The sequence below is a fragment of the Chenopodium quinoa genome, unplaced genomic scaffold (assembly GCF_001683475.1).
Source record: "Chenopodium quinoa cultivar QQ74 unplaced genomic scaffold, ASM168347v1, whole genome shotgun sequence".
In the NCBI taxonomy this organism is placed as follows: Eukaryota; Viridiplantae; Streptophyta; class Magnoliopsida; order Caryophyllales; family Amaranthaceae; genus Chenopodium; species Chenopodium quinoa.
The window spans coordinates 1,419,915-1,436,518 of record NW_018744498.1 but is presented as its reverse complement, the minus strand read 5'-3'; the positions used below and the strand labels follow the sequence as shown (position 1 = coordinate 1,436,518).

Here is a 16,604-nt window from a genome sequence, read left to right as displayed (position 1 = left end):
GATTCTCAGATTATGCATGCAGAATGTTAGAAATGAAAAATAACATCAGTCTTCTGCTCCTACTGTACAACATCTAATGTGTATGATTTATAAATCAGTTTTCATGCCTTAAATTGATGTTCAAAACACATAAATGAAAGACAATTGTGCATGCATTTGTAGATACTCAAAATACACTTTTTATTATGAGAATTCCCTAAAATTATCTAAGCTTGTTATGATTTTAAAGTTGAAAGTTTCATACTGCATGCTTGAAACAGATGATTCTCAGACTTAAATTGGTAATTTTTAGCATGCACAATTTATATAACAGAGACAATTTAAAAGCCATAAACTAAGAAATAACAACACATGCATATCTATCTAAATCTATGAAGTGATAACAAAATTTATGTTAACACGAAAGGATTGATCATACCTATGAAGTAGTTGATGACTGATTACTGTTTGCTAAACCTAGTATAGCTTAACCAATCGTTTATGTATTTGAATTTTATTTTATGTATAGCATAAGTTTAGAATTAGTTGGTTTTTTAGAGAATACGAATGATGCTAAACATTGCTTATATAGTGAAAAAATAGATGGGAAAAGAATGCATGCAAAAGTTGATGACAAAAATTTCTACCCCCTTCCAAAAGAGATTGCATGCATGAACTATCTCAGCATGTAATATTGTTCTTGTCTCCTCCTTTTTCTCCTTTTTTTTTCCTTTTTTTTCCTCTGATAATAAAAATAAGATTAATATATCTAATTTTCCACTATTTACATTTACATTTTTGTGGCCTTTCTCCTGACTTTAAAATCTATATTTTGAACTACAAATATGGTTCATGTACATGAATTATTTAGATTAAATTCCTAGTTGTTCCATCACTGCAAACACATAGGAAAACAAATAAAAGTTATTAAAAAATAAAAATAAGCTTACTCATTGTAATGGTGTAGAAATTATTGGTTTTAAGAAAATATACACACTCTCAAAACCAATATGAATGAAAAAGAATGATGATAACTTACTTCTTTTTCCACTCTAAATGATTCCTGCCAAACCAAGAATATCATAAGATACTATATTCTTCACTTCTGTCGCCTTCCGTTGCTTAGTGCTAGCTTCAGTTATTACACTGACATTAGCTGATTTACAAGTTGGAGAAAGTGCAACATATAATTGTCCATGTGAAAAACAGGATCGCGGTAAAAAAGCCACAACTTGACTAAGTGTTTGTCCTTGAGCTTTATTGATTGTCATTGCAAAACTAAGTTTCAAAGGAAACTGTTTTCTCTGAAACTGAAAAAGGTAGCCTTCTGAATCTGATGGACGTAATGATATTCTTGGAATCAACACGTGCTGACCTTTATTATGTCCAACAACAATAACACACTCAATGAGATTACGGAAAAACTGCTTGCATATGAGTCTTATTCCATTACACAAAACAGATGCTGACAGAAGGTTTCTTAACAGAATAACAAGACTATTAACTTTCAGCTCAAGCTCATGAGGACTCATACCACCAGGGCAAAGTTTGTTTAGAAATTCAGTAGGATATACGGCACAATATTCATCAATCATAGTGTCATAACTTTTATACACTACTAATTCACCCGAGAATTTGTAAATCAAACTTGATTTTATGGCATCAACATCCTCATTCATCAGTGTCAAAATAACTCTTGTAGTAAAAATGTCTTAACTAAATGGAAACATATCCATTTCTGGAAATGCTACAGCTTTTAGATGTACATCATCAGTTATTCCAGTACATAAAGGCTTAATAATATCTGATGGTAGCTCAACAAATGCCTCCTCCGTTTTTTGCAATTCACCATTTCCTAGTGCCAACAGAAAAGCTGCATATGCATGATCATATTTAGCCCTTAAGTTTTCAGTAATGTAGAAACCCGTTTGTGTCTCCCCAAAACCAAACCTGGTGATGAGTACATTTCGCGTCGAATCATAATCGAATGAAGCAAAAGTGTGGAAAGTTCAGTGTTGCGGATAGTTTTAATTTCTTTTCTCTTCTCTCTGTTTTTGAAGACTTATGTTAAGAAAACAGCCAATCCAATTTGGTTGGTTCATGATATGGGTCCAATAGTAGTGTAGTTGGATGGGGCTTGAAAAGGGCTTTCCAGCGATATAATATAAGCCCAATTCCGATGAATATTGAGGAAGTTATGGCCAATTTACTGAAATGGGTCCGGTTGAAGCCTTATATGCGGCTCAATGATCTAGGGGAGGGCCTAATATAGATTTATCATTCCTAATGAAATTAGGAATGGTTTTTGTCTTCTAGATTCTTGAAGAAGGTTCTTTTCATTCCTAATTCAATTAGCATTGATAAATTGACTTTTGTTGACTTTTCAGAGTTTTAATTAGAATCAATGAACATATTTTGAGAAAAATACGATTTTATCCTCCTGTATGGCAATTTTTATCTGATTTAAGAAAACGCGTGGATTTCTGAGTCAGCGCCAAATGCCAGCCGTAGCGCCTAACGCTACGATTGGCGCCTGACGCTAGACTTGGCGCTAGGCGCCATTCTTAGCGTATGGCGCTAAGGTCAGCGTCTGGCGCCAACTCATTTTTTTGCGTCAGGACTCTGTTTTGATATTTATCTTATTGGCTGATTTTCTTTATAAATAACGTCGTAAAAACTCCGTTTTTAATCATCCACATTCATCAACATTCATCCACAATCACCTACAATCACGAATATTTACCATCTCTCTCTCTCTCTCTCTCTTTTTTCTAAACTAGATTTCTCAAATACAAAATTCCGCATTCATTAGATCTAAATACACTTAGCCATATTCGAAGTTGCCTTCGCCCTAGACGTGAAAGGTTTAATTTCTGAGGGTTTGGTCCCAAATCTCTCTTTCAATTATTTAATTTAATTGTTTTGTTTAATTATTGTTTTCCTTGAAGTTACTAACGCGTGTATTTTGTTATTAGAAAGAGGTACTAGGCATCAAAGTAAGTATTTTTATGGTTTTATTAATGTTATTATGATTCCTAGTATCATGTCTAGGGTAACTTTAATATTAAGTATGATTAAAAGTATGATGCTTCCTATGTTCTTCCTAATATTTATGATCGTTAGTATCATGCTAGGGCTATATATTTGATTTTTATTGTTTAGTGATGTTTCGGGGTTTTCTGATGTCCTGCGGGAGAGTTACAATTCCGAGACTGGAACCGGACGCCTGTACCTGCAAAATAACGGAGACTCCTGAGAGCTCCGCCTCCAACGGTCAAGTTAGTACCTGATTAAGGAGTAATTAATACGGAAATTAAAGTAATAAGATCTCTCTAGGTGAGAGTGTTTAATGTTGGTAATCTGCTTTGTTAGCGAGATTAGCCAGTTATTAGTGTCTTCCGTAACGTTTCTGTTCTGTTCCGTTCTTCAGGTGAGATTAATTGCTTGATCCTCTTTAATGAGGATTAATTAAGTATTTATAGTCTTGAGAAGCGTGCCACTCTCTAGGTTTAGGGTAAACCTAGGGCTGACCGGGCCTCTAGACGGGATTGGGCCTTGTTGGCCGGTTTTCCCATTTGGCATGGGTGGACACGTGGCGTGTCTCAATTGGTCCGTAGAGGACGTATCTGTGATTGACACGTGGCAGGCTCCTATTGGCCTACGTGAAGGACACGTGGCGGAACCTGGTTGGTCCACTTGTCAAACGGTGATTGGTGGATAAAAATCCCCTAATCATTTGCCCCTCACAGGTGGAACGTGACTGGTCACGTGTCGCCTGTGACAGGTGTCGCACGGTGACAGGCGACGGCCTGCTACAGGTGTCACCTTGCAAATGACTGAGAGATTTTCCCGCCCAAATTTTGAATTTGGAAGCGACCCTTCGCCTTCTCACTTTGCCTATATAAGGAAGTGCTGACTTCGGTCATTTTCACATTTGAGAACTTTGCGAGAACATTCGGACCCCTGAACTTGCTCTGACATTTCGGACCTTTTCTGCCTACCGCCTGTTCTGACAAGCCGACTGCACCGGATTTCCAGAACTTCATCAACCGTCACTCGTTCAGGTAACTCAGTTCTCTTACTCTTAATTTTCTTTTTGTTTTTTGAAATGGCACCACGGAAGCACACGACACGACCTAAGTTAGTGATCAGCCGGTCACCGGGGACGGCTGAATCTAGGACTAGGAGTGCCGCCTTCCCTTTTCTGGACCCATCTTTTCCCTTTATACAAAGTCCGACTGTATCTGTGTCTATGCAGAACGTGATGGCCAGAACAAAAAAGACTGCTATGATCTCAAACTCGGACGGCTCCTCCCAAAGGGTGCTCATTAGTGAAACATCTGACCAGGCGCCAGATGTAGAAGTGAAGCGAGGCGGCTGCCAAGCCGACAGTTCTGAGAGAGGGGTCAAGGTGGTCCCTTCCCATTTGACCGTTGATATGTCTAATTTTCCTCCTGCTCCTTCTAAGGGAGAGGAGGCGGGCCCCTCTGGGAGAGGGGAGGAGTCGTCCTCTTCGGACTCGTCAGAGGACGAGTCCGAGTCCAGCTCTTCTGGCCACGCTTCTCCAGGCTCAGAAGAAAGAAACAGCCGCCTACAAGAGGCGAGGCTTTCTCATGCAGTTGAGAAGGGGGACAATTGGGCGGAGCCGTCCGCCTTTTACAGAGAGGAAAACACCCCTTACTACTGCACGGTACCCCGGGGCCGGATCGCAACCATGCAAGACAAAGTGGAGAGCTTTATAGCTAACCACAGAATGGGCCCCGAATTTTTACTGTTCGTGCCAGATCCAAAAGACACTGTCGTCTGGCCGGCTGGTACCAGCTATGATGACGGCTGCTTTGGCTGCTATGTGGCGGCCATCAAAGCTGGACTGCGCTTCCCATTACATCCGGCTGTTCAGCGGATTTTAGATGGGTATGATTTGGGGTTATGGCAGTTAGCCCCCAACTCTTGGGTAAACGTACTCGGCTATGTGGCCGGGTGCGAAATGTACGGGGTGGAGCCAAGCTTTGAGGTTTTCGCCCACATGAACTATCTCAGCCGGACCCCTAAGTCGGGAGGTACCGGCTGGTATCAATTAACAAGCCATAGGGGTTACGTCATGACGAGAGGTAAGGCGAACAAATGGAAGGATTGGCGGAACACCTTCCTTATCATCGAGGGTTCAGACACGGAGCTGAACCAACGCTTTAACAAGTGGAATAGGGATCTGCCTCTTCTCGCAGGCGGCCGCAGCATGCCGCCTGTTCCCCCAAAGGCTAAAAAAGAGATCCTAGACAAAGGACTCTTCAAAGTAGAGACTAGGGTGAACTCTACTTCAGGGGTACGAGAGCAAGTACCCCTGAACTGCGTCCCGAGCTTCAAGTGGCTCTATGACGAGTACTTTTTGGCCGCCTGTGGCCTCAGCAGTCGGTGCTCTAGAGGTAGCCGGCCTGTCAAATACTCTGTTTTTTCACGCTTTTTTTACTTGGGATCTTTACTAACTTTGCTGTTTATTTTTTGCAGCTGACGCCATGAGTAAAATAACAGCATCCAAGACTGCGGCGGCCATGTTGCGGGCCTCTCTCATGCAACAGTCTTGTACCGACTCCCCCAACAAGGGGGCACCCTTGGTAGGCTTCGAAAACTCTTCCTCTTTTAGGAGTTGTCTTATGAGTTGTCTTATGCATATACTAACTCTTTTTATTTTCAGTCGGGCACTCCAAGAGCTTCTTCCTCGCAACAGCCGGACCCCAAGGCCCGGAGGACGACTGTTGCAAGCTCTCCTGGGTCTTCCAGGAAAACCGTGGCGGCTGAGAAGCAGCCGGCCACTTCTTCTAAAACCCCGGCGGGGCCGCCTAGAAGTATGGACAATTACTTGTAAAAACTTTCACACTTGCTTCCTTCTTGACTAGGTCTAACTTGCTTTTTTACGCTTGATGCAGCCGGCCCTCAGGGGCTTGACTTGGTTGAGGTAGCCAAGTCCATGATCAAAGTAGTTCCTCCATCTGAAAGGGAGGCGGTCAGGGGTGCCGGCACCCTTGACCTTGATGGGATTGCAGGGGTCCTTGCTGAGGTATACTTTTTGAGTATTTGAATTCCAAGACGCCTGTTATCTTTTTTGTTTGGAAACTGGCGCCTGTTTTCTTTTTGTACTTAGGCCCTGCTCCGAGTTAACAGCCTTCGCAAGCCGCTTGATCGGAAAAACAAAGAGGTAAAGGCTGCAAAAGCTATGGCCGCCTCCAACTGTGATAAGGCAATGTTTCAAATTGCCCAAAATGAAGTACTGACCATTGATATTCTTTATTATCAGGCGCAGGCTACCGCCGCTGTTCCGGCTCAGTTAGAGGCGGCCCAGAAGAAGAATGACGAGCTGGAGGCGACCATCACAAATCTTAAGGCCGAGCTGAAACCTCTTCGCCAAAAAATGTACTCTTACGAAGCCATGGAGAAATCCTTGGCCAACGTAAAAGAACGCCTGGTGAGCCAAGAGAAGAGTCTTACCCAAGAGCTCTCGGAAAAGGCCGAGCAAGAGAAGAAAGAGCTCGTCCGGGAGATGATGGAAGACTCCGCTCAAATCTAGCGCATGACCTGGGGCCGCCTGTTCCCCAATGTCGACTTTGCCTCTTGGGAAAGAACGTACCGCCAGTGTTCGGAAACATATAATCAAGAGATCCTGGCGGCTGCTGAAGAAGAGGCGTTGGGAGATGCGTTGGAGGAGGAGGAAGAGCCGGTTGTGGCGCTTGTGCCATTTGGGGGTAAGGCATCAAAAGAGGATGCAGCTGAAGCCGAGTCCAGCAAGAAGAGTGCTGACCAGGCGGCAGCTGCTAATACTGAACTGCCCCCTTCTTAAGCTTAATGTATTCTTTCCACGGCCTGCGTGCCGTTTGCTTTGTATTTACCCGGCCAGGATGCCGGGGCTTTGAATATTTTGCTGGTCTTTAATGACCGGCTTATTTTTAATCAAATTTTTGTTTTGCTTCAAATTTGTCTAAGTATTCCATATCTAATATCCCATTGTTCACTAGACCGACTGTTGTACATGGCCGAACGTTGTAGACAGGTACAAATAGTAAGTACGCCGCCTATGCCCCTGGACGACTGGTTGTCTGTTTCCAGGATAGACGATCAGTCGGCCATTTATTCAATCGGTATTCGAACTATTTTGTCTAGATCCTTTTTAGGCAGGCGTGCCTGTCTATTTGTAATTTTAACCAAGTAGGAAAGTGGTCTGACCAAGTATATAGTATTACCTAGTCGCCAAGGAATTAAGTAAGTAGGATAACAAGCGGTGGGTACCGGTTGTTTCCCTTTATTGCCAATGTTGGCTTTTAACTCGTAATTTGTTAACCTAGCAAGAGTAGTGGTTGAGAGTCCCTGTTTGTTAAAAAACAGGCGGACGACTCATACCTTTTAGGCTCCATACTAAGTTTGAGTGACTATTAAGTTAACATAGGAGTTACTTAGTCTTCGTCACACTCTAGATTGAGTAGTAGAGGTACCAGGCGGCGGAGGTCGGCTGATCCTCTTGATTTGCCAATGTTTGTTGGCTATTAACTCAATAGGTTACCTAGTAGGAATAGGGGTTTGAGTGCCCTTGTTTGTTAAAAACAGGCGAACGACTCAAACCTTTTAGGTTCCATACCAAATTTGAGGGAGTGACTATGAGTTAACGTTGGAGTTACTCAGTCGCCGTCACTTTTGTTTGAGAAGTAGAGGTACCAGGCGGCGTAGGCCGGCTTGACCCCTTGATTCGCCAATGTTTGTTGGCTATTAACTCAATAGGTACCCCCTGCATTTATCCCAAGTAATACAGGCGGTCATCTGACTCAGATGTCAACTGCTACCACTGGTTTGGTTAGTGGTAGAGTTATCCTTGTCTCAAAAACGGCTACGTGGTTGCCCTTGGGGACAGTCGTATAGGTGCCGTGTAATTAGTTTATAGAACAATGTTCCACCCAAAAGGGAGCTGCTCTCTGCGACGAATTTCATCCGGAGGGATGCCGTCGGACGCCTGCTATGATGTTGGGATAGGTCGTATTAGTTTTGTAGATTTGATCAGTTGGCTTGGCGCCTGGTCTGATCATTCGTCCTGTGGCCTTGGTAAGTTCTTGGTGAACGTAGGTGCTAAGTAAAAGAAGGGTAGCCGCCTGTTAGGCACAGGGTCGGCCAGGCCCTAATCTTTTTAGCTAAGTATTGTGAGTAAAATACTCAATGGAGAGTAGCCGACTGTAAAGGTACAGACGGCATGCCCCTCTGAAGATAGAGTGAAAAACTCAATGGAGAGTAGCCGACTGTAAAGGTACAGACGACATGCCCCTCTGAAGATAGAGTGAAAAATTCAATGGAGAGTAGCCGACTGTAAAGGTACAGACGGCATGCCCCTCGTAATACAAAATTGAATAGTAAGTGCAAACTTTTATTAAGTATCTCTTTACTTTACATCATTCAGAAGAAATATTTTTAAAGATTATCTACATTCCAAGTTCGAGGCAACGGTTGTCCGTCTGGTGTTTCCAGACGGTAGGTACCGTCCCTGACTTCCTCATAGATTTGGTAGGGTCCTTCCCAGTTGGGAGTTAGTTTGCCAGACTCATTAGCCCTACCAACTGCTTCCATTTTTCTAAGTACAAAGTCCCCCACTTTGAGTGGACGCCTGTGTACTTTTTTGTTGTATGATCTAGTCATTCTCAGGCGGTAAATTTCATGGCGCAAGACAGCATTGCCCCTCCTTTCAGGAAGTGAGTCTAATGCCAGGCGCATGGCTTCCCAGTTTGCCTCTTCGTCAAATAGCATTACTCGAAGAGTCGGCTCGTAGTGTTCTATTGGAAGAACAGCTTCCGCACCGTAAGTTAGGAGGAATGAAGTTTCTCCAGTCGCCCCTTTTTCAGTCGTCCTAATGGCCCAGAGAACATGTGGTAGTTCATCCGCCTATAGGCCGCCTGCTCGTTCAATCTTTTTCTTGAGACCGTCTGAGATGATTTTATTAAAGGCTTCTACCTGGCCGTTTGCTTGTGGACGGCCGACAGATGCAAAGTAGTGTGCAATTCCTTGGTCTCCCAACCAGCTTTTGAGAACAGGCGTCTCAAATTGGGGACCATTATCAAAAACCATAGACATGGGAACCCCGAACCGAGTGATGACGTTTTTCCAAATGAATGAAATTACATCTTTCGTCTTGATTCCCTTTACAGCCTCCGCCTCTACCCATTTAGTGAAGTAGTCAACGGCAACAAGTATGTACCTTCTGCCGCCTGTAGCAGGCGTATATGGACCCAGAATGTCCATGCCCCACTTAGCAAACGGTAGTGGGCTGTGAATGGTAGTGAGGTCAGTAGCCGGACGGTGAATTAATTTGCCAAACCTTTGGCATTTGTCACATTTTTTCACCATCTCCATTGCATCTGCTTCCAAAGTAGGCCAAAAGTAGCCCTGCCGCCTTGCCCTTTGAGCAAGCATCCTACCACCTATATGAGAAGCACAGTAACCAGAGTGAAGATCATCTAGTATCTCTCGTCCCTTTTCAGGAGTAACACACTTTAAGAAGGGTTGAAGGTACCCCCTCTTGTGAAGTTCTCCCTTAATCATTTCAAAACAGGTGGCTCGTTTTTTCAGTGCTGCCGCCTGTTGAGGATCATCCGGCAGTGTACCGTTTGTCAGATATGCCCTGATTGAATCCATCCAGGTTGAGCTTCTGTCTAGGATTCCAATAGGGTTTTCCTCGATGCTTCTCTTCTCCATTACTTCCCAAAAAACAGTTCGAGGAGTATCGGAGGAGGCGGATGATGCTAATTTTGACAGTGCATCCGCTTGGTTGTTTTCTGATCTCGACACTTGGATCAGATGGAAATCCTCAAGGGAGCCGACTGCTTGTCGGACCGCCTGTAAATACTTGATCATGGCCGGATGGGTTGCTTCGTATTCGCCATTGTACTGACTCACTATCAATTGTGAATCAGAACAGGCGTCAATTTTTCTTGCCCCTGCCGCCTTGCACATGCGGATCCCGGCTAGTAAAGCTTCATATTCTGCCTCATTGTTTGAAGCCTGAAAACTGAAGCGTAGAGCATACTCGAACCTGTCGCCCTCTGGAGATTGACATACGACGCCTGCTCCACAACCATTTGAAGTAGAGCTTCCGTCCACATATACCTTCCATACTTGGTCTGGAACTTAAGAGTCAGGAGGACGAGTCATCTCTACAATAAAATCAGCAAAGGCTTGCCCCTTCACTGCTTTTCTAGGCTCGAATGTAACTTCGAGGCTCTGTATTTCTATGGCACATTTGATCATTCGTCCTGACGACTCCATGATGGTAATGGGCCGCTTGATTGGTTGGTCTGTATACACGACGACTGCATGTGCCAAAAAGTAGGGCTTCAATTTTTTAACAGCCATGAAGAGTGCAAGACCAAATTTCTCCACTAGGGGATACCTCAACTCGGCATTTTTCAGTCCGTGACTGACAAAGTAGACCGGGTGCTGACAGCCGTCCCTTTCAGCAAGGAGAACAGCGCTTAACGCATGATCAGAGACGGCCAGGTACATGTAGAGATCCTCTTTGGGCAAAGGGCTGACCAGCCTCGGCAAGGAATGCAAGTGAACTTTTAATTTTTGGAAGGCGGCCTCAGCATCCGGCCCCCATTCAAACCTTGCCTTTTTCTTAATTTCCTGGAAAAAGTATAGGCATTTGTCGCCTGATCGGCTTAGAAATCTTCCCAAGGCCGCCAGACAACCTGTTAACTTCTGAACCTCTCGGATGGTACGAGGCGACTGCATGTCGATGACTGCCTGCACCTTCTCAGGGTTCGCTTCTATTCCTCTCTAATTGATAAGGAATCCGAGAAATTTCCCAGACTCAACTCCAAATACACATTTCTTGGGATTGAGCATGACATGGTGCCGCCTGAGTGTGGCGAAAGTTTCTCGGAGGTCCGTCAGATGATCTTTCTGAAGTTTAGTCTTGACAATCATATCATCAATATATGCCTCGACGTTTCTCCCAATCTGATCAAAGAACACAGTGTTTATCATTCGTTGGAAGGTAGCCGGGGCATTCTTAAGACCAAACGGCATGACCGTGTAACAGTATAACCCCTGATCAGTGACGAAGGCCGTCTTCTCCTGATCTTTCTTCCATAAGGGAATTTGATGGAAACCAGAATAGGCGTCCATGAAACTCATCAAGGCATGGCCGGCTGTTGAGTCGACCAGATTATCAATTTTAGGCAGAGGGTAACTGTCTTTGGGGCACGCCTTGTTTAAGTCTGTGTAGTCTACACACATTCGCCAGGTGCCATTCGGCTTTTTAACAAGCAGCACATTTGCAACCCAGTCTGGGAAGTAACATTGCCGAATGAACCCTGCATCAAGTAATTTTTTAACTTCGGCGGCTGCCGCCTGACTTCTTTCTTCGCCATGGTTCCGCTTCTTTTGCCGTACCGGCTTCTTTTTCGGATCCACAGCGAGTTTATGTACCGCCAGATCAGGACTAATGCCTGGCATTTCATGGACTTCAAATGCAAAGATGTCCTTGTATTCTTTCAATAGGTTGTGAAAGTCGTCACCAAGGTTTCTCAGAGCAGTCGTCCCAACTTTGACTGTTCGGTCTGGACGTGAGTCGTCTAAGATCAGGTCCGAATGCTCACCAGCCGGCTGAGGGCGGAACTCATCCGGCCGCTCCTCTGCCAATGATTGCTATTTTCTCGCTTTTCTTGCGGACTCTGTCTGGGACGCCTTTCTCTTTTTGTCGCCTGCTTCTTGAACAGGCGCACTCTCTTTGACATTGTCAAGGTCTGTTTTTTCACCACTTGACCCAGTGGCCATAACAGTGGGCTTGACATCCGAGAGATAGCACTCTCGGGCCATCTTCTGATCTCCCCTTAGGGAGCCGACTGTTCCATTATCCCTCTCAAACTTGAGCAACATAAGAGACGGGATTATAACAGCCTTGGAATTATTCAGGGTTGGTCGACCCAGAATCATGTTGTAGGCCGAGAGTTCCTCTACTACTAGGAACCGGACTACCATGTGTCGTCCTTCCCCTTTTTCGCCAAGGCGAATGGGCAAATCTACTCGTCCCAGTGGTTGGACGATTCCTCCTCCAAACCCTATTAAAGGGTGGGAGGCCGGATGTATGCAGTCCGTCTGATATTTCAGTTTCGACAGACATTTGCTGCTGATGAGATCTGAGGAGCTCCCGGTATCTATGAGGATTCGGCCAACTCTCTGGTTGGCCACTTTACATTCAATAACGAGAGGGTCGTCATGCGGCCCCCTTACCCCTCCTAGATCCTCTTCAGTGATGACAATCTCAGGAAATGTATATTTGGACGGCCGTTCTTGGTGAACGGAATTTACATCTAACCGCCTTATATTATCTTTGTTGCCCCTAATAGTGGGGCCGCCTCCTGAGAAGCCGCCGGCAATGGTGTAGACGACTGCATCATCTGTATCGGAGCTGTCGGCCTGTTGATTCTTTTTGGCCGACTGCTTTTTTGAGGAAGTGTTCCCCGTAGATTTCTTGACATAAGTGTCAAGATCACCTTGCTCAGCCAGGCGGTCTAGGTACCGCATGAGACTGATGCAATCATTGGTGTGATGACCAACGTCATCATGATAAGCACAGATTTTATCTTGGTTCCGGTTGTTTGCAGAACCCTTCATGGGGACCGGCTTCTCAATTGAGATCCGTCCCTTTATTTCTTTTAGGATAAACTGGTTATCCTTGTTAAACACATACTTTGGGGAGTATGGTTTGAATTGTTTTTTCTTTTTCTGGGCCGGCTGTTTAGAGGAATCAGCCGCCCAGACCTCTTTTCTTTTCTCATCTTTGTTAGACGACTGTTTCTGTTGTCCTTCTCTTTTGTCGAACCTTTTCCCGTCCGACTGTTTTATCGTACACAGATCAGTCGCCTGTATATAGGCTTCTGCTTCAATCAAGGCCTCTTGAAGAGTCGCCACCCTTTTTCGAACCAAATCAAATTTGAAGGTAGACCCGTCTTTGAGACCTCTAAAAAAGTCAGTATAAGCTACCTCATCCGGTAACCCTTGAATCTGTATTCTCATCAGGTTGAACCGCCTGATGTAAGAACGAAGCCCCTCCTTCTCGCCCTGCTGAATTGTTCCCAAATCAAGGGTCGTTTTCTTCGCAGGGATGTTCATGGCGAAGTTGGAGGTAAATAAGTAAGCAAGCGTCCTGAAGCTGTTTACACAACCAGTCGGCAGGTTGCCGAACCATTGCTGTGCGATTCCCTTGAGAGTCGCTGGGAAACACTTGCACCAAGTGGGATCATCCAACCCTTGAAGGTACATCAGGTTGGTGAATGCCATCAGATGGTCTTCTGGGTTAGTAGTGCCGTCATAGGCGCCTACTAGTACATTTTTTACTTTGGCCGGCTGAGCGGCTTCAGTAATTTCCTTGGAGAAGGCCGACGGCTGTTCACCAAGTCTAAGCAACCGTAGCTGCCAGTCCATAGGTTGGACGTTTTTTGCTGCAGGTCCACCAAATGGAGGTGGCTGCATAAAATACTGTTGTTGCGGCACAAATGGTAAGTTTGGTACCGCCTGGGCACTATGAAAGCCGGACTGACGGGAGGTGCCGCCTGACTGACTCTCATGGTACGACTGAGTATGCCTCATCGAGGCATTTCGCAAACTGTCTTGAAAGTCTGAAGTAGAAGCCGACTCTGACAATCGGTCACTCTTCTTCTGCTCTAGCAGTAGCCGAGCATCTGTGAACGTTTGCTTTGACCCGTCCGCCTGAATATGACGAACTGGTTTCCTATTTCCTGTAGGATAACGGAATTTTGTGAAATCAAGGGCAGGTGGCTCCTGCTTCCTAGATTTAGGATGAGGAGTCGCCTCTCGCCCTTGAACTGGCTTCCTCTTTAGTGAAGTGGAAGGTTTCTTGGCCGACTGCTCCTTGACTGAAGCAGGCGGCTTCTTGTTGATCAACTCTTGAATCTCTCCCTTGAAGTCCCTCATGAAGGTCATGAGTTCGTTCCTTGTGATGGGAGCAGACCCATCAGTCGGCTGTTGCCGAGCAGGCGGTGCGCCTGCTGGCTCGCTTCCTGTTTGAAGATGCTCCCGTTCCCTCCTTTCGGTATGACGGGTACGTCGGGCCCTTAGGGTCCCGTCTGGAGCTGTATGAGTTTCAACTTCAAATTCACTTTCGGTGTCATGGTCCGACTGAACTTGAGGGTCGTTTAGGGGACGCCTCTCTTCAGGAGTCGGTACAGACTTGGATGCCATCTCTGAAGTACTCTCCCCACAGACGGCGCCAAATGTTTCGGGGTTTTCTGATGTCCTGCGGGAGAGTTACAATTCCGAGACTGGAACCGGACGCCTGTACCTGCAAAATAACGGAGACTCCTGAGAGCTCCGCCTCCGACGGTCAAGTTAGTACCTGATTAAGGAGTAATTAATACGGAAATTAAAGTAATAAGATCTCTCTAGGTGAGAGTGTTTAATGTTGGTAATCTGCTTTGTTAGCGAGATTAGCCGGTTATTAGTGTCTTCCGTAACGTTTCTGTTCTGTTCCGTTCTTCAGGTGAGATTAATTGCTTGATCCCCTTTAATGAGGATTAATTAAGTATTTATAGTCTTGAGAAGCGTGCCACTCTCTAGGTTTAGGGTAAACCTAGGGCTGACCGGGCCTCTAGACGGGATTGGGCCTTGTTGGCCGGTTTTCCCATTTGGCATGAGTGGACACGTGGCGTGTCTCAATTGGTCCGTAGAGGACGTATCTGTGATTGACACGTGGCAGGCTCCTATTGGCCTACGTGAAGGACACGTGGCGGAACCTGGTTGGTCCACTTGTCAAACGGTGATTGGTGGATAAAAATCCCCTAATCAAGTGACATGCTAGGGTTTGTTATTAATCTTGTTAGTATCATGCCTAGGATCTTGCTATTATTATACTTTAACATGATTATTTTTATAATTATTATTATCATGATTATTTTTATTATGTTGCTTGATTATGTTTATTGTTATTGCTTGATCACACCTTTTATGTATGTTTAAAGGGAATTTGGTACTTGTAATCACGCTTAATAAGATAATTAATAATCTTTTTAGGGTTAATTTGATTATAATTCAAGTGATTGTCAATAATAGTTTTATTTGTGCATTAAATTCAACCAACATAGATAAACAGGTTTAGGGATAAACCTATTGATTGCATGTTAGTCAGAAAGCGCACATGAATACGATATGAATAAAGTATAGGCCTATTATTAGGGTAGGTTCAATCTCTTTTAGGTTGGATTTGTACCTTTATCCCCGAACCCTATTTGGTTCAAGACCTTATGGAGTTGACGATCTCTTGGATCGTTAAGGGGTGTAACCTTCACCCTGTGAACGGTTTACAAGTTCCTAAAAAAACTTGTTGGCGACTCTTTTTCTCTATCTTCTTTCCATTTGGACGCCACTATACTTTAGTGTGTGATCAAAGTGGGGTTCAAGATAGGGGTTAACGCTTGAAATATTCCCTACAAGTAAGCCTGAACTTCAGCAGTTGTGGCCACAGAGCAGAACTAACTAAACTTGCAGCAACTACTTCTCTCTATGATTTACGTGGAACAATTGGATGAACTTGTCTAAAATCCCCACCAAAAACTACTAATTTGCCTCCAAATAATACACTTGAATTGCAAATATCTCTAAGTAGTGAATCGAGGGATTCAATATTTTCCTTCTTAGCCATAGAAGCTTCATCCCAAATAATCAACGTTGTTTCCCTTAAAAGCGCAGCTAAACTTCCCTGCTTAGGAACATTACAAGCAAGTGAGCCCGAAGGGTCTAAAGGGATTTTAAACTGTGATTGCGCAGTTCTACCATAAGGAATATTGGTTGCAGCAATACCCAAAGTTCCTGTGGGTAAAACAATCTTATTCATTGATCTAATTTCTGCATAAAGAGCATTATATAAAAAAGTTTTCCCCGTTCCACCAGGACCATCTATGAAAAAGGCACCAGGATTTCCCTTTGCAACATGATCCATTATAACATCGAATGCAACTCGTTGAGCCTGATTTAACTTTTCTTTACATTCTAAACACTCTTCTGGTATCAGAGCATTCAATGCATCTTCTATATCTTTCGTAACATGTATAGCATCACCATCATCTTCTACTAAATTATGTAAACCAAAAGCCTTCAACGAACTTCCCATTGACTCAACTAATTGCTCAATCGATCTTACGGTTAAATGTTTCACTCTTGCAACATCTGTAGGATATTTATATCGGCAATCCTCTGAAAAAGAATCATAATATTTTGTCCACAAAGATAGAGGATCGCTAGGCTGACAGAAGATAAGTACTGTGGCAAACAATCTTCGAATAACATGAGGCATTTGGATGGCACATCCTTCAGTCAAGCACAATTCAATTGCATCATCTTCTTCCATTAATCCTAACTTTAGTGCTGCCTGCTGAAAAGTGGTATAAATGTGTCCATTGACTGTACGTAAATCTTCAAACGACTTCGAACTTCTGACATTGTGAAGCAACAACCGCAAATAGTATCTTTCACCTTCAGAAGGTCCAACAAATGCTAACCTTCCAATCCGGATTTTTTTATTCTTTCTTTTCTTCCACAGTTTATCTGATGCATTCCACCAATAGTGCTCTGAAAATTCA

The 16,604-nt window shown here is 44.2% G+C and overlaps 1 protein-coding gene across 1 annotated transcript; it reads right to left on the bottom strand.

Moving 5' to 3' along the window:
* Positions 1-1,031: 1,031 nt before the first annotated feature.
* Positions 1,032-1,658, bottom strand: LOC110697767 (ATP-dependent DNA helicase PIF6-like). Its single transcript, XM_021875147.1, has one exon. The coding sequence runs from the start codon at positions 1,656-1,658 to the stop codon at positions 1,032-1,034; it is 627 nt and encodes a 208-aa protein (XP_021730839.1).
* Positions 1,659-16,604: the final 14,946 nt, after the last annotated feature.

Bases quoted from the DNA above. Each gene is read 5' to 3' on its own strand.
- LOC110697767 (XM_021875147.1), bottom strand. From the start codon at position 1,658: ATGAATGAGGATGTTGATGCCATAAAATCAAGTTTGATTTACAAATTC.